Source organism: Myxocyprinus asiaticus, chromosome 12, assembly GCF_019703515.2.
Source record: "Myxocyprinus asiaticus isolate MX2 ecotype Aquarium Trade chromosome 12, UBuf_Myxa_2, whole genome shotgun sequence".
NCBI lineage: Eukaryota > Metazoa > Chordata > Actinopteri > Cypriniformes > Catostomidae > Myxocyprinus > Myxocyprinus asiaticus.
The window spans coordinates 44,805,506-44,829,015 of NC_059355.1; the positions used below are offsets into that span (position 1 = coordinate 44,805,506).

The window sequence follows — 23,510 nt, forward strand, 5'->3', positions numbered from 1 at the left end:
CACACTTTTGCTTCACTGTGATCAAGGACTGAATCCATCAAAAGATTAAAGTCTCCTCCCAATATTATATCATGAGGGGTGCCAGCGGTTTGCAGCATCCCTTCAAGATCTATAAAAAAGCCCTGATCATCAGCCTTAGGTGCGTAAATATTAGCCAAAATCAACCTTTGCCCTTGAATTTCAGCTAAAACAATAATGACTCTTCCTAATTTATCTTTAATCTGTTTGAGACATTTGAATTGTAAATGTTTATTTACCAATATAATGACTCCCTTGCTCGTACTTGAGCCAGCACTAAAGAAAACATGTCCACCCCATATCTTCCCAAATTTTTCAGCTTCCTGCGGGAAGAGATATGTTTCTTGAAGAAACACTATATCATATTTCTTACGTTTAAAAAAAGTAATAACCTTCTTTCTTTTTATGTGGTGCCCCAACCCATTTACATTCCATGTGGGGAGAGATAATACACTCATATTAACATTTGACATTTTGATATAGTAGAAAAAATAAATTGTGTGTCAAAAACAAAATTATACAGACCACATTCCTCATTAGTGAAACAATCAAACCCCGAACTTCCCCCCGAACAAAACAAACAGAAAAAAGAAAAACGTGCACATTTACCACGCGCACGAAAGCGCCAACCGGCGACAATCCCTTAAAACTCAAAAGGTCCATGAACGCCCACGAGCCCCCACGTCAACTTTGCCATCGGATTGCTCAATTTTGCCTCACAAATTTGTGAGGCAAAATTACATAACAGAAAATACTTTGTAAAATAAACCCCAGCAAATAGGAAGAATGAACACAAAGAACGTGTAGATTCATTCACAGAACTGTCTCAAAGGTGTGATATTCCACAAAACAAATTCCAGTCGATATAAAACCGTTCAGATTCCTCGGACAGACAGACAAATGTTTAGTTAGCCGGCTGTTATGAGTTCAACGGACGACGTAATCATTCCAATGTCCCGTAAAAATACTCAACAAAACAAACTACAGCCAGCAGGAGGAATAAGCACGAAGAACGAACAGATTAATCCACAGCTGTTCCAAAGGAGTGTTATTCAATAGAACAAGCTCCAGCCGCTAGGCGGAACCAATACAAAAAGAAACAAAACCGGCATCCCGGTTCCCCCGGATGGTCGAGTCAATTCACTCAGAGGCCGCATAAAAATATATACCATGACTTACACAATCCGTCAACTTTATAAAAGACATCCTTTGTGTGAGCATGTAGATATTTTGTGGTCATCCATAGTGTCCACTCTCAAACTGGCCGGGAACTTCAATTCAAAAGTAATCTTTCGTCAATGCAAAGGTTTCTTTAAGGAAAAGTGTTATTCACAAAACAAGCTCCAGCCACTCGGCGGAGCCAACGCAAAAAGAAAAAAGAAACCAAAATGACGCCCAGCTTCCTCAAAAGCCAGAGTAGTACAGCGAGTCGACCCATTCACATGAGAAACACCCAATGATTTACTCACCCATTGATTCAATAAAAGACTTTGCCTGATTGGGACATGTAAATACTTTGCGACCGACCTTCGTTTCTATTCTCAGTTTGGCCGGAAACATCAGAGCAAAAGTGATCTTTCGCTGATGTAAGAGTTTCTTACATTCCTTGAACTGATCGTGTTTCTCTCTTGTCTAACTTGCAAAGTCCGGGAATAAGAAAATATTATGGTTCTTCCAAGAAAGCTTCCCTTTGCTTCTCGCCTGGTGCAACACAAGATCTTTATCTCAGAAATCTGGCCAGAATTGATCGGGGCCTGTCTCCCTCAGCAAATCTGTGAGTTCGCTCGATTTCCAGCTTGTGGCCTGTTATGTCGAGCAGACTCGGGAAAAGCTCGTCTAGGAATTTTACCATATCTCTGCCCTCCTAATGCTCAGGAATTCCAACAATTCGAACGTTATTCCTAAGGCTTCTATTCTCAAGATCTTCAAGCTTTTCAAGGATATGTTCCAAATCAACTTTGGTCGCGGGCGGATTAGCGGTTAATTCCCTCTCCGAAGATTCCAGAAAATCAATTCATCTCTCAACATCAGTCACTCTTGTAACTATCTCAGAGAATTTTATTTCCATCGCTGTAATCGATTGACGTATTACAGCGAGATCCTCCAAGTCAGCAAGAACCTTCGTCAACATCACCGACATGTTGGACAACTGATGCTGGATCTCCTCTCCCGCCGCGCCATCCAAATTGAGTCCCCGGTCTGTAGGCCTGTCGGGGCTTTCATCCTGAACATGTATGTGTCTTTTAATGTATCCAGACTCCGAGGATTTTGACTTCTTTGCCATGTTTTCCCTCAAAGAGCAAATGTGTAACTGGGTGTATCAAAGTTCACCAGATTATAACATAAAAATAATTAAAATTTTTTAGCAAAGTGCGCAGAGTTCGTCACTCATATGTCTGCCTCTTGCATGGCATCACGTGATCCAGGCAGGTGGTTTTAATGTTGTGGCTGATCGGTGTATATATCTATATATATCTATATATCTACAAAGTTTAAATTTACTTAGGTTGAAGTCATTAAAACTGATTTTTTTAACCACTCCACAGATTTAATATTAGCAAACTATATTTTTGGCAAGTTGTTTAGGACATCTACTTTGTGCATGACATGAGTTTTTCCAACAATTGTTTACAGACAGATTGTTTCACTTTTAATTATATTAACTATATCACAATTCCAGTGGGTCAGAAGTTTACATACACTAAGTTAACAGTGCCTTTAAGCAGCTTGGAAAATTCCATAAAATGATGTCAAGCCTTTAGACAATTAGCTTCTGATAGGAAGTGTACTGAATTGGAGGTGTACCTGTGGATTTATTTTAAGGCCAACACAGTGCCTCTTTTCTTGACATCATGGGAAAATCAAAAGAAATTAGCCAAGACCTCAGAAAAAAATGTGTGGTCCTCCACAAGTCTGGTTCATCTTTGGGAGCAATTTCCAAATGTCTGAAGGTACCACATTCATCTGTACAAACAATAGTACGCAAGCAAAAACACCATGGGACTACGCCGCCATCATACCGCTCAGGAAGGAGATGCATTCTGTCTCCTAGAGATGAACGTAGTTTGGTGCGAAAAGTGCAAATCAATCCCAGAACAACAGCAAATGAGTCCTATATTGACATAACATGAAAGGCTGCTTAGCAGGGAAGAAGCCACTGCTTCAAAACTGCCATAAAAAAGCCAGAATACAGTTTGCGAGTGCACATGGGGACAAAGATCTTACTTTTTGGAGAAATGTCATCTGGTCTAATGAAACACAAATAATGACCATTGTTATATTTGGAGGAAAAAGGGTGAGGCTTGCAAGCCGAAAAACACCATTCCAAACGTGAAGCATGGGGGTGGCAGCATAATGTTGTGGGGGTGCTTTGCTGCAGACTGGTGCACTTCACAAAATAGATGGCATCATGAGGAAGGAAAATTATGTGGATATATTGATGCAACTTCACAAGACATCAGCCAGGAAGTTAAAGCTCATCACAAATGGGTCTTCCAAATTGACAATGACCCCAAGCATACCTCCAGAGTTGTGGCAAAATGGCTTAAGGACAACAAAGTCAAGGTATTGGAGTGGCCATAACAAAGTCCTGACCTCAATCTGATAGAAAATTTGTGGGCAGAACTGAAAAAGCGTATGCGAGCAAGGAGACCTACAAACCTGACTCAGTTACACCAGTTCTGTCTGGAGGAATGGGCCAAAATTCCAGCAACTTATTGTGAGAAGCTTGTGGAAGGCTCCCCAAAATGTTTGACCCTAAGTCAAACAATTTAAAGGCAATGCTACCAAATACTAACAAAGTGTATGTAAACTTCTGACCCACTGGGAATGTGATGAAAGAAATAAAAGCTGAAATAAATAATTCTCTCTACTATTATCCTGATATTTCACATTCTTAAAATAAAGTAGTGATCCTAACTGACCTAAGACATACAATGTTTTCTACAATTAAATGTCAGGACTTGTGAAAAACTGAATTAAAATGTATTTGGCTAAGGTGTATGTAAACTTTTGACTTCAACTCTATATACAGCTCTGGAAAAAGTTAAGAAACCACTGCAAAATTATCAGTTTCTCTGGATTTACTATTAATAGGTAAGTGTTTGAGTAAAATGAAAATGTTTAAAATAGAAAATAAAAATATTGCCATTTAGAGCATTTTAAAGCAGCTCGGCTTTTTTGATAGCTTGTGGCCATCCATCTTCCTCTTGGTCACATTCCAGAGGTTTTCAATGTGGTTCAGGTTTGGAGATTGGGCTGGCCATGACAGGGTCTTGATCTGGTGGTACTCCATCCACACATTGATTGACCTGGCTGTGTGGCCTGGAGCATTGTCTTGCTGGAAAAACCAATCCTCAGAGATGGGAAACATTGTCAGAGCAGAAGGAAGCAAGTTTTCTTCCAGGATAACGTTGTATGTAGCTTGATTCATGCATCCTTCACAAAGACGAATCTGCCCGATTCCAGCCTTGCTGAAGCACCCCCAGATCATCACCGATCCTCCACCAAATTTCACAGTGGGTGCGAGACACTGTGGCTTGTAAGCCTCTCTAGGTCTCCGTCGAACCTTTAGACGACAGGTGTTGGGCAAAGCTGAAAATTGGACTCATCAGAGAAGATGACCTCACTCCTCTACGGTCCAATCCTTATGGTCTTTTGCAAACCTCAGCCTGGCTCTTCTTTGCTTCTCATTGATGAAGGGCTTTTTTCTAGCTTTGCACGACTTCAGTCCTGCCCCTTGGAGCCTGTTTCTAACCGTCCTCACCATGCAGTTCACCTCAGCTGTCATTTGCCATTCTTTTTGTAGGTCACTTGATGTCATCCTATGGTTGTTAAGTGACATTTAAATGAGTTGGCGGTCATCCCTGTCAATGGAGAGTCATTTTAGCCCTCTGCCGGTGTGTAGCTTTGTTGGCCCCAATGTCTGCTTGTTTAACCTTTTTCTTATGAACCGCCGTCTTTGATATTTTAAAGATGGAATCAACCTGACACTCACTGTATCCCTCTGTCAGTAAAGCCAAGTCTTTTTCTCACCAAAAGCTTTTCTTTTCAACTCTTTTGGCATGGTCAATAGTTTTTTTTTATTATTCCAATTGCTTTTGAGGTACTACTAGCACTGTTTTTATTATTCAGCTGGTCCTATTGCAAGAGGATAGTGATGACCACAGCAGTGGTTTTTATACTTTTCCTCATGAAATAAGATTTGGTTCAGGTGATCACCTAATCAGCACCCCATTAAGTAGAATGAGGTGTGCTTGTGTTTGAATTCAACAGACACTGGAATGGAATGGCTGCCATACATGTTGAGATGCTGATTTAAGAAAATTTTGTAATGGTCTCTTAATTTTTTCCAGAGCTGTGTGTATATATATATATATATATATATATATATATATATATATATATATATATATATATATATATATATATATATACACACACACACACACACACACACACACACATATATATATATATATATATATATATATATATCAGTATATACAGGCTATATATAAAACAATTAAAAAAAAATTTTTTATCTTAAAGCAAAATCTCTATATACAGATTTTGTTGTAGAAATAAATGAAAACAATAACCATTTATGAGGTAAAATGATCCCAGCATATTGTCAATATGAGCTGACATGTTGGGTTAAATGTACAACCCAGTTTGCTGGGTTAAAATGTGTAACTCAACTTGCTGGGCTAGTTTAACCCAATGTGTGTTCTGTCCAATATTTACCCAGCGTTGGGTTGCCAGTTGGGTTATTTTTAACCCAGCCAAATTCAGAGTGAGGTTGATTTCAGCTGTTCAGCGATTTATTTCTTCTCACATAATAATTTCAGCGCAAATCAGTGTTCCATGTCCATTTATTTATTTATTTGGCAAAGTTGTCTTGTAATAGGATGATTATGGTGTCAGACGGTCATTTTCACAAAAAAAAACAATACACCAACAGATCTCCGACACAAACCAGAGGTTGATTCCAGCTGTTCAGCGATTTCTTCTCACATGACATAATTTCAATGCAGATCAATATTTTATGTCCATATATTTATGTATTTAGTTAGTAGCCGTGTAATAAGCGGGATAATGTACAGTTAGTCGGTTGTTATCGCAAAATAAACCCCTTCAGGATGATACAAGACCATCCTGATCACCCTGTTGGGGTTTATTGTGCGATAACAACTGGCTGACTGTACATTATCCCTTATGTACTTAGCTGCTTCAGCTCGACCAGTATTTTTCTGTTGAGCAAAATAAAACCCCTTTATTATAAGTATATCCAATTTGTTAACCTTACTCAAACTCTACCACAACGCAATTGCTTTTTTGCTGACAAATCCAGATATACTGTAGCCTCTGGATTGATTTCCAAACGAAAGTAACAAACAATGCATGCATTGTTTAGTGCCTCAAAATCCCTTTGACATAAATCAAGGAATGTTTTTTGACAGCCACCATTCCTATGTATTCATGTATGTTCCAACTGAAATATATTTAGCGGGTCTCCATTTTGTCAATCAACACACAATTGTTTATGTGACTTCTCCAAGTAGAAAAGATTAAAAATAGTTTATATGTCAGTGATTATGGAGTCAAAATAACTGGAAGAATTAGATTTTTTTTATTTATTATTTGTTGTCTTAAAGTCCTGAAACACAAACCTCTTGAATAGTGTGTAGCCTACATGTGAACAGATCCATATGTGTACCACATCAAATATGATGATGGATGTAGTGTGTGAAGGCATCAAATTTGCTCTTATTTTTGTACACATTTATCCATCATATCCTCATGTTACTTAAAAAAAGAAGAACCTTTCAGTACAGTACATTTGCCCCAAACATGGATTTGTAATGATGTAAAGGCGATGTGAATATCATTGTGTTACAGTATTACTGTAAAAAAACATAGTACTGTAATGTCATAGGTCAATCCTATTTCCATGGGTCAATCCTTTAGAAAACATGCAGTAAACATTTAGAAAAATCACTAGCATGTGTCAAATTCCTTTACATTGCAAGTTTTATGTTAATTGGCATCTGTTGCTGTATCTGGCTATTTCTTTTGTTAAAGTATTTCCATTCGTACAGGATGCTTTGGCTATGATTAAAGGCATCGCCAGCCCATGGGCTGATAGACAAAGCAGCAGTCTTCTGGTTAACATCATACATCACTCAATTACAAGGTGACATTATGAGCAGGTTTTCTGCATACCCAGACACGGCCATGGAGTGAGCGTGTTAAACAGCAATTCTCCACTGCTGCATGAGGAAATGCGCTTGAGTGTAATAAAAGTAAACCCGACTAGGTTTTGTGCACTCCACTAAACCTTAGCTTATCCCCATAGCTGATGCCAAAACATACAAAGTCCCAATTTAGTCAGTTAATTGTTTCCAAATATTTGAGCCACTGTCGAGACGAGCTCAGTACCCTCGCAACTCCATAAACTCGATTTGCTGACTGAGGGAATATGTTAATCAATGTAAATAAAAAGGTTGAATGAGGTAAGAGCCAATGAGCCAATTAGAAGACTGATCACACTGTTAATTCAGCAACAGTAGGTTGAAAGTTAAGCTGCTAAAATCGGTCTGTGCTTACCGAAATTCTAAATACTGCCCCCAGTGGCCAAAGCTGAAAGTGTTGTTGAACGTATGGGCATGTGTGAGCTCCAGGTTCCAGGTTAGTGTTGCCATAAGTGAGTTGTACATTTAGTTGAAAAATATGTAATACAATAAACAGGAATGCATATTTTATTAACTGTACACCCTAACCCCATCCCTAAACCTAACCATTAGTGGAGCACAAAAGTAATTTTAAAGTGAAAATTCAACCTCAGAATCATGCTCACCATTATTTATGTGAATGTGATTACTTCCTGGTTCACCCTGGACTAAAATCCATGTCATGGAGGTTGCTTGTGCTAGAGGGAAATGTGTTCACACTTATATTGATACATTTGTCAGTAATTCGTCCAAATGGAGATGATTTGAGGATACATGAACTTTCAGAATCAACATGACGATTTCCCATTTGATCTTGTTGAAAGATGGTCATATCTAAAAGGTAAACCTTGATCTGTGAAGTCTTGTGAGAGTTGCATACTCTGTGTTTCTTGTGTTTATTTGGAGTCCCACAGAAACCAACCTACATCAACCCCTAAATCTAACCCTAACCTTAATAGCAGCTAATGTGACTATAGCAAGACTTTTGTAAATCGCGGCTTACCACCTCAAGACCCAATGAGGCAGTTATTTTAATAACAAAAATTTAACTATAACAAAAAAATAAATAAAATAAAATAAATAAAAATAAAAATAAAATAATCTATCATGCTAAAATGTTTATTATTTTTCCACCCTATGGTAGAATTCTGCTGCAAAATACAGTGTCAGTGGGAATCTACACAATCAGGAATTTCGCCTGATGGACTTCCAGTGCTGAAGACATTTCTGTTGTTTAGTAAACTCATGTGAATTTGCATTATTGACCAATAGAAAGTTGCTTGGCTTGGCAGTGTCTGCTATATGGACCATACCTGTGGTTACATCATAAAACACACCTTACAGTGTCAAACTACCATAACAAACATCTTATTGCTAGCATTAGGTGTGGTCTAATTACAAAATAGTAAATGAATGTAATCTAATTACTATTTAGTACAAAAAGAAGTGGAGTGCATTACATTTCAAATTCTTCTAATAGATTACAGTTACTGACTTTCAAACAAGTTAATTACTTTAAATTTTTTGGGTTACACATACTTCTAAAATAATATTGTATATGAAGAACAAATTTAAAAAGGAATTATGTTAATAAGTAGGCCTACATCTGTTTGCATTTTGTAATAGCTGAAGGGTGTACCCCCTTATGAGTCAATGAACAAGGAGGATATTTATTTCTAATTCATTGAAGTAATCAGTAAAGTCAGTATCAGAGTACAATTTTAGTGTAGTAATTAGTCATTTGTGAATTACTTTTTTTTGAGTAACTTACCCAACACTGCTTGTAGCTTATTGCTTTAATTGACCTATATATTGTGAGCACAATATCCAAACTTAAAACTTCACTCAGCTTAGACCCCAATGATTGGCACTTGAAGCTATATTTCTGTTATATTTTTTTTGTAGGCCAGAGCAGATGCAATATAGCACTTCCATGTGCAGTCTTCCTACAGGTTGCGTTAGATTGAAAAGAACCAGTTTTGATGTCTGGTTCTCTCATAAGTAGACCTCAAATGGAGTTGCGCCCATATCTGAAATCCTCTTAATGGTGAGCCAAACAGATAAACAAGGATGTGGAATAAGTGTCTTATGCCCTAATGATGAAGATTATATTAGACAAGGTGCAAAGGATTTTATTTCAGCGCTCTTAGCAGGCAATATTTCAGCATGTCGAAAAAAGACGCACAACGCAGCTCTGGAAACTGATTACTCGGCTACAGTCTGTTTCACAAGTCATCATAGTTTATTTATATCTCTAAATATCTCCTGAAGTCTCGAAAGTACAAGCAGAAAAATTTGCACATGTAAATAAAAATAACCAATGAGAAACATTTTGGAAAAGCACAAACAGACAGGAGAGAAGGAAGGAAATAGGATGAGGGTATTTACATATTAGGTGCCAAAATGTATAGAAAAAATGTTCATTAATTGTGTTTTTTGGGGAGCATGAATGCAGAATGTCTGTAAAATAGATCCCCTTTTGTTGTCTTGTGTGCAATGCTGTTTTCTGATCAGGAACTGTGGCCTTTTGTAATAAATTCCTGGTTCAGGGGCAACATTGCCCACCTCCCTCCCTCTGAACAGCTAGTTTAGCTCTCTGTCACATTGACAGCTGATGCTGGAGTTTTGACGGCACCTCTTGGTTTCAGTGTCTTCCCGCTGAGTCTGTGGTATTAAAATGTTTCTAGTCGACAGTGTTTTCCAGTTCCCTGCTGTAATAAATTAAAGGAAGACAAGCATTAAGACGTGCTAGTGCAGAAAAACAGCTACGTCAAGAGACACTGTGTGGGTTGGTTGGGGATTGTTAATGGCTTACTGGATCTGTGTCAATATTCACATGTGGTTTTATTCTCCCTCAGTTGCCTTTACAGCTAAAAAGCCAATATAAAATATGTTCTGCTGCAATTCAAGGACAACTTAGAGCAAAAATTCAAAAACACAGCCAGAAATCAATATATCATAGTCAATTTACAGAAATTGTATGCTAGTATTTCACTTGTTGCACCAGTTATCACTCTTATACTGTATATATATATATTTACATGTACACTTGAGTCACACTTAAGCCACATCAATGCCCTTGCAATATAAAACAAGACACTGAAACAAGTGGTGTCTCAAATGGCAAGCGAATGTTGCTAGAGCTTTTCTCAGAACTAATCTCACTTTGTTTGCCATTTTTGCAATTACTTTTAACCAACACGTCCTAAGGTAAAGAGACCCTTAGAGGACAGGAAAGGAAATGTATTTTCTGAAATAGTTGCGTTTCCTCACAAAAGTTCTGTTTCTCCTTGCAAAAGTTTTTAATTCCCTCACGATTAATTTGGGTTTCCTCTCAATAAATTAACAATGATTTTACTACAGTAATCATAGCTGAACCATGGAATTTGTTTTCTGGCGGGATGATTGTGATTTTTTTTTTACCATTGTTTTGGTTTTCCTGTATTATTTCTACTACGGTTCTACAACGAATATCATGGTTAAAATATGGGTACTGTAGTAAAATCGTGGTAAATTGTGTGGTTATGTTTTTACTACAAATACCATAGTTGAACAAAAGCTACTGTAGTAAAATATTTGTAAATGTTGTGGTCATTATGGTTTTACTACAAATACCATAGTTCAGCTGGTATTTGTAGTAAAACCGTAGTAACCAAAAAATTTAAATAATAATAATAATAATAATAATAATATGGTTTCTACAGTCATGGTTACTACAATATTACTATAGTAAAACCATGATTAACTGTATCTAAACCATGTTTTTCACCAAAAACATTACAATATTACTGTAGTAAAAACATGGTTAATTTATTGCAAGAGAACACAAACTATTGCATGGGAAAGCAAACTTTTGCCTGGGAATCTAAAACTTATTCTGAAGAAAGCAAACTAATGTGCAAAACTTATTGCGAAGGAATGTAAACTATTGCTTGGGAATGTAAAGCTTATTCTGAGAGAATGCAAACTATTGCTTGGGAACACAAAAATTATTGTGAGTGAACAAACTATTGCATGCGAACGCAAAATTTATTCAGAGGGAATACAAACTATTGCGAGAGAATGCACAGCTTATTACGACGGAACTATTGCGTGCATGGGAATGCAAAAGTTTTGCAAAGGAATGCAAAACTATTTCAGAAAATAAATTCCCTCCTTGTCCTCTAATGGGTATGGAGCTTAAAGGAAAGGGTGTGAATGTTTTCTGAAGTATTTTTGCCTGCCCTCACAATAGGTTTTGCGTTCCCTTGCAATAAGTTTTGTGTTCCCTCACAATAGGTTTTGCATGCCAAAGTAATAATATGTAATAAATGCATAGTAATAAATGTAGTAGGCTTACCATGTTTTTTTTCTGTTTTTTTTTTTTTTTTTGGCAGAATCCATGGTTTTGCTATATTGTACTGTAGAGGTTGACCGATAGTGGATTTTGTAGATCCGATAACTAAGGTGGTAGGAAAGGCCGATAACTGATTAATCAGCTGATAGTTTTTAAAATCGCTTTTTTGAATGTCAAAAAAAAATAAAAAAATAAAATAAAATCTTTTTCTTTCCTTACTACGATAAACACAGACAAAGAGTCCTAAATGAATAAAATCTCAGATGCAGTTTATTGTTGTTACAAGATTTGGTGCATAACGCAGGACTTTTATGTATAAACAAGCCTGAAATACACCGGAGACTCTTATTTTGAAATTAAGAAATGATGAAAAAACTATCATCAACTATCTGCACAGATTTTTGCCGATAATGATAGTTCCAAAAAGCAACTATCAGCATCAATTAATCAATATATCAGTCTACCTCAAGTACACTGTTTCCATATAGTAACCATGGTTTTACTATAGATTAACTATGGTTAATCTTGAGGTTACTATGGTTTTACTACAAATGCCATGGTTAAACTATGGTATATGTAGTAAAACCATAGTATCCACAAAATTATGATTTTTATTACCATTGTTTTCATTTTCCTTATTATTATTATTTCATTATTATTACTATGGTTTCACTATGAATATCATGGTTAAACTATAGTTACTGTAGTAAATTTATTGCGAGGGCACGCAAAACTTGTTTCAAGGGACCGCAAATCTTATTAGGAGCGAATGCAAACTATTACAAGGGAACACAAAACTTACTGCGAGGGCACACAAAATTATTTCAGAAGGGGCTCCGTAAAGGGGCTCCATACTAAAGTGATTTTTAGTGGATGTATGAAGTCAGTTCCCCTCAAGTTCATACAGGTGTCATAGCAGAGTAACCACAGGTGGACTTCATCATATTGTCTATGGACATGTTCCACTAACATTTGACATCCAGGACATGCCTAATTTACTTTTTGTCTTCCTTTTGAACAGTATACATGTATCTATTGCTATATCATTTAACATCTAACAAACTTTTGAAATGTGTGGCTTTATAAGTGTGCTTGTACTATCTATCTTCAATGCCACTTGGTTTTATTTTTAAATCTAATGCAATGACATTCATACATTTTTAAGTGTTGCTTAAGTTTCCAGATACATTCTGGACACACTGTATGCCCCAAATATTTATGGAGTGATTATTGTTGTTGATCGAAGCTTGTCTCTGGTGTAGAACTGGTGTTACATTACTTTCAACATGTAACTGTCTAATTCTACACTTACTGTTAAAAATGTTGCATTTACTGAACCTCAGTGCCATACAGTGTTAGAAACAATGGCATGACAACCTAGTCATACCTTCTCATGAAGAGGGTTCAAAACTCAGGTCAAGATAAACTACCTCTGAAAGAATCCTCATGTAGATACATTCATAGAGAGCATGACCAACTGCTAATTTTTGCCCAGTGTAATGTTAATTTTGACTAGGCTTCTCAGGGTAGCTGCAGTTGTTAACATAAGAGGGAGGGCATAAGCTCTGTTACTGCTAGCGATAAGATTGTAGTCACACTGATTAGTTAAACTAACAGAGCAGTGCTCCACAAACAACATACAGAAGGATCCTGTGGAAGCTATTATCAGATCACCCACTGTCCGGTTTGTTTATTCGACCGAACATACAGTATGGCAATGTTTATGTCAGAGCACCAGAAGTTGAGCTGTTACACCTTGAAGCCAGATTAGTATGAATAATCACAGTAATTTCCCTTATGTAAAGCTTGTTCGGACCACCAAAGACAAATCTGATAAAGCAATAGAAGTTTAGAGTTAAAGGAGATAGGGGCAATTGGAACATTATTACTCCAATCAGAATGAAATGATGACACTTACTCAGCAAATAGTAGGGTTCTGCCTAAATCTGCCTAAAAAGATCATTTCAACTCTGTAAAGTGTGAAATATACTATATGAATGAATCCAAAAATGGCATATACAAATGTAATTAAACATAAATTTAATATAAATCTAAATGCATTCAAGTATAACAATTACCATTTAATCTGTGGATTCAAGTGATAAAATTGGTCCTTAACTCTATTTAACACTATTTTTAAAATAATATATTTAGATTAAATATTTTAGATTAATTTTAGATACTTAAATATTTCTTTAAAAACAATTAGAAACCCCTTACCGCTAAAATTGCTTCCTGGCCTTCTGATAAACAAAAGGATTTTGTGCTGAATGCATTCTTTTCCACACCACTGGAAAAAATTAAGTAACTCTAAATATTAAAATATTTAGTACTGTTAAATGTTACTAAAATACTGGGTTCTGAGGGCTTCAGTGGATTAAAATAATTTAATTTATATATTTACTGTAAGTATTAAAGACTGCTTTCAAGCCATTTGCGCTGATATTTTTGAGCAATATATAAATATAAAATGTATTTAAAATATTTAGACTATTCTAGAATAACATACTTAGATTACATTTTTTAAATTAATTTTATAATTAAATATTAATTTTTTTATTTAAACAATTAGAATCTACTAGAAACATAAAAATAGCTGCCTAGACTTCTGATAAACAAAAGACTTTAGTTTTTAATGCATTGCATGCCACAACACTAAAAAAAATGACCTGTAAATATTAAATATTTAGTACTGTTAAATGTTACCATATACTGGGTTGTGATGGGTTGCAGTGGGTTACTATTATTTATTTTAAGTGTTATAATTGGTCCAACTACCATTTTAACTGTTCCCGCCAACCAGTGAAATTATGGAAGGGTTTTGCTGACTAGTGCGTGTACTGTATACATATACTGTATACTTCTTATTTCAAATGATGCCAGCTGTATTTAAAACATTTTGTGAGTTATGGAAGGAAAAAAGCAATATAGCCAAGAAACACAGAGTATTACATTGATATTAGGCATGATGTAAAGCTTAAGCAATTTGATAAACTATGCCTTTTATTAACTACAGAATTTATTGAATTACATTTATTATTCAAAATAATCCGAATAAATAATTCTTCTGCCAAGTAATATAGTTCATTAGCCTAACTGTAGGTTGTTAACTGTTGCCAAGCAACATTCACTGAAAGATTTTTATTTTTTTTGGCTCAACAAATACTACATATAAAATAAATAGATTCTACTCAGAAATGTACATATTTATAACATTTTAGCTAAATGTTTATTTATGTGTAACACAAAATATCAATTTTAAAGTGAACTTAGAGAGATAATCACGAGTTCCTTGAACTTCTTTAGCTTACAAATCCATAAAATTAAGATTTTAAGTACTACTAACTCAAACAATAAAGTACAGATCTGAGGTTGTGGGGGATACCAATAAGCCCTAGAGCTTAAATAATTTAAGCATGTTTGTTTGGTCAAAAGAAACTTATGTGAGCACTTAATTAGTTGTTATTAAGGATTTGTAGTGATTTGAGATCTTTTTAGTATTATTGATGTTGTTTTACTGTAAATAGCTGTTTGGTGTAAAGTCACCAGGGTGATTAGTGTTCCATTAGTGGTCAGATTGGATCCTGTTTAATCCATGCAATTTTTCCTTGCGCATTTGAATATGCATAACTGAAGGGCAGCTTTATGTGCACTTTGAGCTTAATGAATTTCCCTTTGATGCCAGATTTAGTGGTTTGTACTTGTTAAATTCATTTTTACAATCTGCAGGAAGAACACATTTTTTATCTTAGTGAAGTGCTCAAGCTGTGTCTGTAAACATCTCATGGTTTAAATTATCACTGTGATGCAGTAATCTATTCTTAGTGCTGAGTTCTTGCCTTTTATTGAAGAATGGGGTCCATTTCAGATATGTGGTTGTTTTCCTGAAGGGAGAAGAGATGAGAAATCATTTTTAGGAGACCGTTAATTTTAACAGCCATACTGTACCATGTGCAATTAAAGCTGATATATGAAGTAATGTGTTTCAATCTTCATAGCTGCTGTTTTCTTGCAGCACATTTAAAAATGTTCTCACACAATGTGTCTCGCCTTTCCTAACCTATTGTGCAAAGACACATTCACTGTCATTTTTCTTACTTCCCTTATCATTATTCTATTTATCTTCTTATAATTCCATGCTGTCTGTCTCACCATGTCTTCATAACACTCCTCGTGTGTGTGGTCTTCACCTTCCTCCACATCACTGTGCTGAAGATCCTCTGATTCTGAGCCTGACTCATCCTGAGACAGTTCGCCCTTCATTTCATCTGCCTTTTGAAGCGCTACACACACACACACACACACACACACACACACACACACACACACACACAAAATATACAATGATGTACAAATGCAAACACATGGGTAGCTAGCAATTAACTTTCTCTACATTAAGACATTTGAGCTACAGACAGGAATGATCATGCTGCTGACTAAAGAGAGGTATGCTATTACTTTTCTAAGTGATCAGACTAATAATTTTTGCCTAGCGGATGATAAAACAGATGATAATCCCATAAACACACTGTTCATTGATAAAAGGGCCCGGGACCAGAATATCATAGAGAATTGGTGTTAGTCTTGTTTTAGGAATTGAACACCATAGCAACCACCTAGCAACTCTTAACAACATTCAGAACACCTTAGCAACGGCATATCAACACCCTGGCAACCACCCATAGCACCTTAACAATGTGGCGGCGACTTTTGCAAAGGCAAGCATCACTTAAATTTTCTTTGGAAAATATCAAAATATAATTGCATGATAAAATCTGTTTCAAGTATTGCACACTAAAGTGGCAGTCTCTTTGCTTTGCTTCTTGCATTGCTTAAACCAGCATTGCATGCATGTCTGGATACATTGGGGGATTTTCTGTTCTCTTCTTCGGTAAAAAACCCTTCACACCTCTATAGGGACACATTGGAAGAGCTGACATTTAAAAAAACAGTTGCCAAAGAAAAGAAAATGTTGGCACTTCCTTTAATTTACACATCAGCCCGGTTGAAAAGTTCTTAAGAGAATCCAAACTAAGTGCCAGTAGATTTTCCGTCCTCAGAGGAGCTGTTAAACTGCCTCATCCCCTACAGCCACACTTTCAAACACATTCAGAAATGTGCTCCGCTGTTCTCAGAGGGACATTATAATTGATTAGCCACAAGCCATTAGCCACATCATAACAATTCACAGACAGAATATGAAAGAGAATGAAGCTGGTTCTGTGTTAAGAAACACAGGAGGCATGTGTGTTCCGGGGTAACGATTGTCAAATGACTGCTGATGTGAAATAGAGGGGCCAATCTGCAAAACTGGATTATAGCCACACATGTGTGCACTTAAAACAGATCCGTTCTAGGTGAATTATAGCGGAACAGGTTCCGACGCGACACAGACTGGAATATTTTTTTCCCTTTTGGAATGAGTTCGGCCCCAATTTATCCCCTGGGGCTAGTATAGTGTTGTATAGTATGGGACAGTGCAGTATAGTATAGTATAGTATAGTATAGTATAGTATAGTAATGTACAGTAAATAGTATGCATTTGTACAGTATACTATTAGGCTAGAATATTTATAACCACACAACCAGGGCTAGTATAGTGTAGTATAGTGCAGTATAGCATAGTATATAGTATGTATTTGTATATACTATTAGGCTCAAATCTTTATCACCATACAACCAGGGCTAGTATAGTATAGTATAGCATAGTATAGTATAGTGCAGTATATAATAGTATAGTAAAGTGCAGTACAGTGCATTTCTATAATATACTATTTGGCTAGAATACTTATCACCACACAACCAGGGCTAGTATAGTGTAGTGCAATATAGTATAATAAAGTGCAGTATGTAAAGTATAGCACAATATAGTATACTACAGTACAGTATAGATTAGTACAGTATAGTATAAAAAATGCAGCACAGTATATAATAGTATAGTACAGTATAGTATATAGTATGCATTTCTATAATATACTATTAGGCTAGAATCTTTATCACCACACAACCAGGGCTAGTATAGTGTAGTACAGTATAGTACAGTATAGTATAGAAAAGTGCAGCACAGTATTGAATAGTATAGTACAATACAGTTTAGCATAGTGCAGTACAGTATAGTACATTGGAATGCAGCATAGTACAGTACAGTTTAGTATAGCACAGCAGTACAGTGCAGCATAGTATAATACAATGTAGTATAGTCAGGGTTGGGAGGGTTACTTTTGAAATGTATTCCACTACAGATTACAGAATACATGCTGTAAAATGTAATTTGTAACGTATTCCGTTAGATTACTCAAGGTCAGTAACGTATTCTAAATACTTTGGATTACTTCAGCACTGGTAGATTTTTTTAAATATCTTATGCAGTTTTGTTTCTAAAACAAGATAAATCAATTTGATCTTGTTTTAAGGATTTTTAGATATTTTTACAGGAAAACAATACAAAAATTATTATCAAGAATACGATTTTTGCCCTAATATCAAAGGTCTTACTAGAAAAAAAGAAATTATGATCCAACGTGAATTTTCTTGATAAAAAAATACGATCGTGCATGGTAACATGTGCATGTAAAATGGCTAGAAATAGCATTTTAGCTTAACGTAAAGCTGACAGTTTACACAAGGTTTATTTCTATTTCTTGTGCTCCAAACTTACTTCAAACGTACTTCTCTGTCTGCTCGTATGAATGTAACACATCATAAGAAAGTGTTTCACCGCTGTTCAAATGCACTTTGGATCACATCATTTATTTGTATAAATGTTTTCCATCTGAAAGGACTAAATATTAAATGAAACAAATGACAATAAAATGCAAAGTAATCTCTTCAGTAATCAAAATACTTTTTGAATGTAACTGTATTCTAATTACCAATGATTTCAATTGTAAATGTAGTGGAATACAGTTACTTATATTTTGTATTTTAAATACGTAATCCTGTTACACGTATTCCGTAATTCCCAAACCCTGAGTATAGATAGTGAGTTAGGCAATGCTGAATTGCAATGATAACACTGAATTGCAGTGCCAAAGGTTAGGGTAAGACTTAGGTAAAAAAAATTACCCTGGGTTAATAATTTCAAGTGTGAAATACACTATGTATTTGTATGGATCTTATTCAAAGTAGGGTCATCTTTCGTTTTTTGACAGGAGTTACCACGTGGCTGTTTGGGATAGACTTACAGTCTCTTCAATGGGTTGTACTGTTGTTTTGGATCGTTCCGCTGACGGAACGTTAAAAGAAAACATATTTCCAAAAAATTTCTGTAGATAAAAAACTCCAGAAAACACGAGTTGTAGAAATGTACATGTGATCTAGGAGCTTTATACAGCTTTATATAGTGCACTCAACTGAAGAGGCTTCAAGTGCCTCAAAGCCTTGTTTTCATTCACATAAAAAAATCAAATATGGTGCTACTTTGAATAAGGTATAAAAAATAGATTTTTTTAGACCTTATATGTGTAATGTGTATTGTGTATGAACTATACAGTATATGGGAGGGTTTGTAAGCTATCGCACCTGCAGCACAGTATTTGTCCTCAGTGATCTGGTCGAGACGCCCCAGCAGTGCATCAATGTTGGACTTGATCTGTGTCAGCTCTGATTTGATAGCTTGCAGCTCGGTAGATTTCACTGCTCACACAGAAGAACACAACGCTTTAGCTTAATAAATCATTGTTTTTTATTTGCCATTAATATAAGAACAGAAATGAAAGCAATGCACTGGTATTTGGTAATGGAGCTGTAATGGAACACTTCCCCCCCGCAAAGGTTACTCAACTGCTATAACACGGACATCCTAAATCCTAAACCTGGCATGTCCATTGGTAAAATGGACCAATTTGCAGTTCAAGAGTTCAAACAGACAATAAGTCATCTAATTTCACTGGCTCTCAGGAGATAGGTGTTTTGAATTTCATGCAATGAAACCATCCTGAATGTCTGAATTCTGGTCAAAAGAACACACCAAAATCTTAAATGTCTTCAACACAAATTCAATACAAATTATGTTTAGGTTAGTAACACTTGAAGCATTTAGAAAACTGAACTGTTAATTGTAACATCAAGATATCAAATTATAAAAAAGCTGAACTTACACTTGCGTTTGACAGAACTGTTTGGTAGGATAGCAGATCTGGTCAGGAGTTTGACAGGTAATGACTTCAACCTGCGTACAACTGGCACCGCCACACGGGGGCGCTTCACTGGAACGGCTCTGGGCACTGGTGATACTCTGCCTCTGTATTCAAACAGTCTGGAGATAGACAGAGTGATATGGAGAACATAACAGTCCTGACTGCCATATGCAATAACATTTCTACAGTACATATCTGTATGGATTGTTCTCAGGGAATGGTGCCATTTGTTGTTGTGTTGAACACTTCTAATTACAATGAATTGGGAATAATGCAAACAGGCTGATAGTCCAATTATAATAATAGAAAATACCTATAAGATAACAAACAAAGAGAATCAACTATCTTAAATAATATAACTAAAAGTGATCATATGTTTTTCTCAGGAAACGGTGCCATTTGTGCCTGAAAATGACCAAGAGTTATTTACCATTACTAACCCTTAAGCAAATTTTTTCAACATTATTTCAACTCTGGTTATTTCACCATTATTTCAACAGTAAGTTTGCAATTTGAATAGTTAACAGAGTACATTCTGGTAGTGTCACTCAGTTTTGATGCCTTTTAATAAATCATGACATGTATTGGGGTTAAACATTATAGGGTTAAAGGTGTAATGAGTTGTTAATTTTTGGTGCTTCCTTAACATCATGTCAGCAAGAACACTATTTTTAAAAGGATCAAGTCACGGCATAATTAATTGAAAACTTAATCTATCTAATTATGAGGAATTGGGAATGATACAAATTGGCTGATTTCCCAATGAAAAAGAAACATTTAACTATAATTTAACTAACAAAGAGAGTCAAATATATCAAATAATGTGACTAATTGATTATATGGGTTGTTCTCAGGGAACTGATTTTTTATATTTTTTTAATATTCAGATTAATGTTCAAACAATTTTTGTTTTTCTGTGGCTATTGTTCATGAACTATTTCCTCCAATTCTAAACATGTTGCTACAGCCTTGCAAGACACAAAAATGTATTTATCATTATTAACCCAAAAGCAAATTTTTTCAACTTTGTTTTTTCACCATTATTTCAACAATAAATTTGAAATTAATTCTGGTACAACAAGTCGACATGTTGTTTCCAAGAGTTCCAATACCTTAGGATTGGCCACATTATGCTGCCTCACCGACACTGTTTCTCCCAGAAGTGTTTTGCGTCAGCAGCATGGGAGACCCAGGTTCATATCCCGCAAATGTAACCAGGAAATAATCGTGTTTGCATAATCAGTGATGAGCATGATTTGTTGGTTACCTTTAACATTAAGTTTTTACTCCACTGGGAGCTAGGTTTAGGTTTGGGGTTTGGGTTGGGGCATACAGTTCATAAAATATGCATTCCTCTTCAATGTATCACAGCCTGTGCAGCTGAAAACAACTCACTTTACAACTTGTTTTTTGAGCCCCTTTGTGCACCCGGACAATGGAGCTCACAAGTGCCCATACGCCCAACAACACTTACCACTTTGTTTTGCATTTCAGTAAGCACAGACCGATTTCAGCTAAAGAAAATTCAGTCTACTGTTTCCAATTACACTGTGAGGTCAGTTTGTCTGGTAGTACCACTCAGCTTTGATGCGGCATTTAGTAAATCATGATATTTCTCTTTCAAAACATGATGTGCACCAGCCCTGGTGCATAGTGTTGAAGGTCAGTGCAAAACACACTTTTTGTCCCCCCTCTAAATATGATGTCAGTCAGATCAATGCTTTATTTTTTATGTACCAGATTATCACAGCATAATAGGAATTAATATTTAAAATACAATTATGATGAATAGGGAACATGCAAACTGACTGATATTCTAAGAAATCTAGTTAACTAGTTAACTAACAAAGAGAGTCAAATATATCAAATAAAGCGACTAAGTCGAATATCTTAAATGGCACTGTTTTCACTGCACCGTGATACTTCCATGCTACTTCTTCATTGAATTACTGCAATAGTAAAGAGTGATCATGGTGTAACTGCTATATTGTACATCCAACATACATCAACCATCTCCTCATGGACATAGAGCTTGATGTTGACTCTCGTCTTAAAAAAACCCCCCAAAACTGACAGTAAATTAAGAAATCCGTCTTTGCAAAGTGGCCAAAAAGGCATCAAAACGATGCCAAAAACAAATAGTTTGGACTTCAAGTAAATCCGAGACCTTTGCTCTAAGATCATCTGTGGTATAAGTTGTGAGACATGGAGGGATGAAGAGGGTGATGTGCCATGAATGAACTGTGAAAAGAAGATACTTTTGTCTTCAAAGCAAGAACGTCTGCTGCCCAGAAAGGAACTCAAACGCAGCCAGCTGGCATCCATCTAGCGCTTTCTAACCGGCAAGTCTGACTGATCCAGAATCCTAGAGATAACTTGGAAACAGGTGTTGCTGAATTGATTGGATATCTTAGCTGTAAAATATCGTCCGGAGTCAGCATCATCCTAAGACGGCTGTAAGTCAAGCAGCGAAGATCACAAGGGAGACATCAATAAACATGTCAGCTCATCATATGGACGCAATATTCCTTACATCTGTGAACAAGTACGTCCAGCTGAGTCTCACAGCAGGGTTTCCATAGCCACCGTAAAGGGACAGTGGCCAACTACGTGCTCGCCGTGCCAAAGTTTACTTAACAGGTCATGGAGGGAGTTCTTGTGAAACAGATACTATATATTTTTTCCTGTGCAGCTTACAGCTGTGTGTGAGTGTTTTTTTAATGAGAGGTCCTATAAATTCTGCCGAAAAACTGTGAGAAAATGACAGGAAGAGCTGTGCTGGGGAGAGAAAACGGAGACTATGGCTCACTTCATTTTCAGTCACTGTTGGGTTACTCTACAAACTGTGCTCCACAGCCTCTATATAAACCCTGATTTTCGAATTATGATTTCAGGTGAGTATATTTTAGCAATATCACACGAGCAAGAGTGCGATATGGCCCTACATCAGCACTGCTGTGATTCGGCCGCCGGCATGAGGCCACAGGCCGAGTGCTGTAGGCAATTACAGCAGTGCTGATTTAGGGCCATATAGCACGATTGCGAGTTCAAGGAACAAGTAAATTTTAAAAAATTAGGAAAAACTGAGTATGGTCATAAAAAATGCATTTGTGCATGGAACTACTTTCTTACGCGACGGATCAGAATCTGCCATTGCTGGTTCAAACCAAATGATGCATCCAAGCCTTCGTTAGTAATTCAAAAATGTCACTTCAGAAATAGTATCACGGCTTGTGCTGATTCTGCCAAGTTACTGGATAAACAAGGATGGATGCGTGTGTGTGTATGTGTGTGAGAGAGAGAGAGAGAGAGATAGAGATGGAGCGTATGCTATCACCTGTTGCCACTCCCAAGCAGAGATGCTGTCAGCTTTCTGAAGATCAGCTTTCTCAGTGGAAAAATAGCATCCAAGCAGTAGCTGGTGCACAAGAGTCATTCACTACAGAAACCGCAGTCTTCTCTGCCATTTTAAACAGTGTGACCTCTCCAACGTGGAAAGTCCGGTAAGAGGTAAGCACCTTGAGTTCGTGTAATTAATCAGTCTGTTGTGTCTGTCAGCTGTGATGAGCCTAATACTGAAGTTGTTCATTTAAAGCCGTTTAAAGCTATTTCCTAGCTTTAGTAGTGTAGTAATACAAGTGATCACGTAGTGCTGTTGTATGTAAACACTGACTGACGCTGACTTCATGTCACCTAACTGGCTCATATTACACACAAAAATGATCTTTTTCCACCACCTGCTGGCTAACATACTGTATGTAATGTCAAAAAATTACATGTAAAGAG

General features: G+C 36.4%; 1 protein-coding gene across 2 annotated transcripts in view; it reads right to left on the reverse strand.

Moving 5' to 3' along the window:
* Positions 1 to 9,366: 9,366 nt before the first annotated feature.
* LOC127448911 (RNA-binding protein Raly-like) overlaps positions 9,367 to 23,510 on the reverse strand; it is a 129,586-nt gene continuing 115,442 nt past the window's right edge. For both annotated transcript variants that reach the window (XM_051711853.1, XM_051711854.1), the window contains 5 exons: positions 19,686 to 19,843; positions 19,108 to 19,221; positions 15,739 to 15,869; positions 15,426 to 15,470; positions 9,367 to 9,961 (listed from right to left, as the gene is read on the reverse strand). In XM_051711853.1, coding sequence (XP_051567813.1) covers positions 15,429 to 15,470; positions 15,739 to 15,869; positions 19,108 to 19,221; positions 19,686 to 19,843 — 445 coding nt within the window. In that variant the 3' untranslated portion in view covers positions 9,367 to 9,961; positions 15,426 to 15,428. The remainder of the gene's footprint in view (positions 9,962 to 15,425; positions 15,471 to 15,738; positions 15,870 to 19,107; positions 19,222 to 19,685; positions 19,844 to 23,510) is intronic.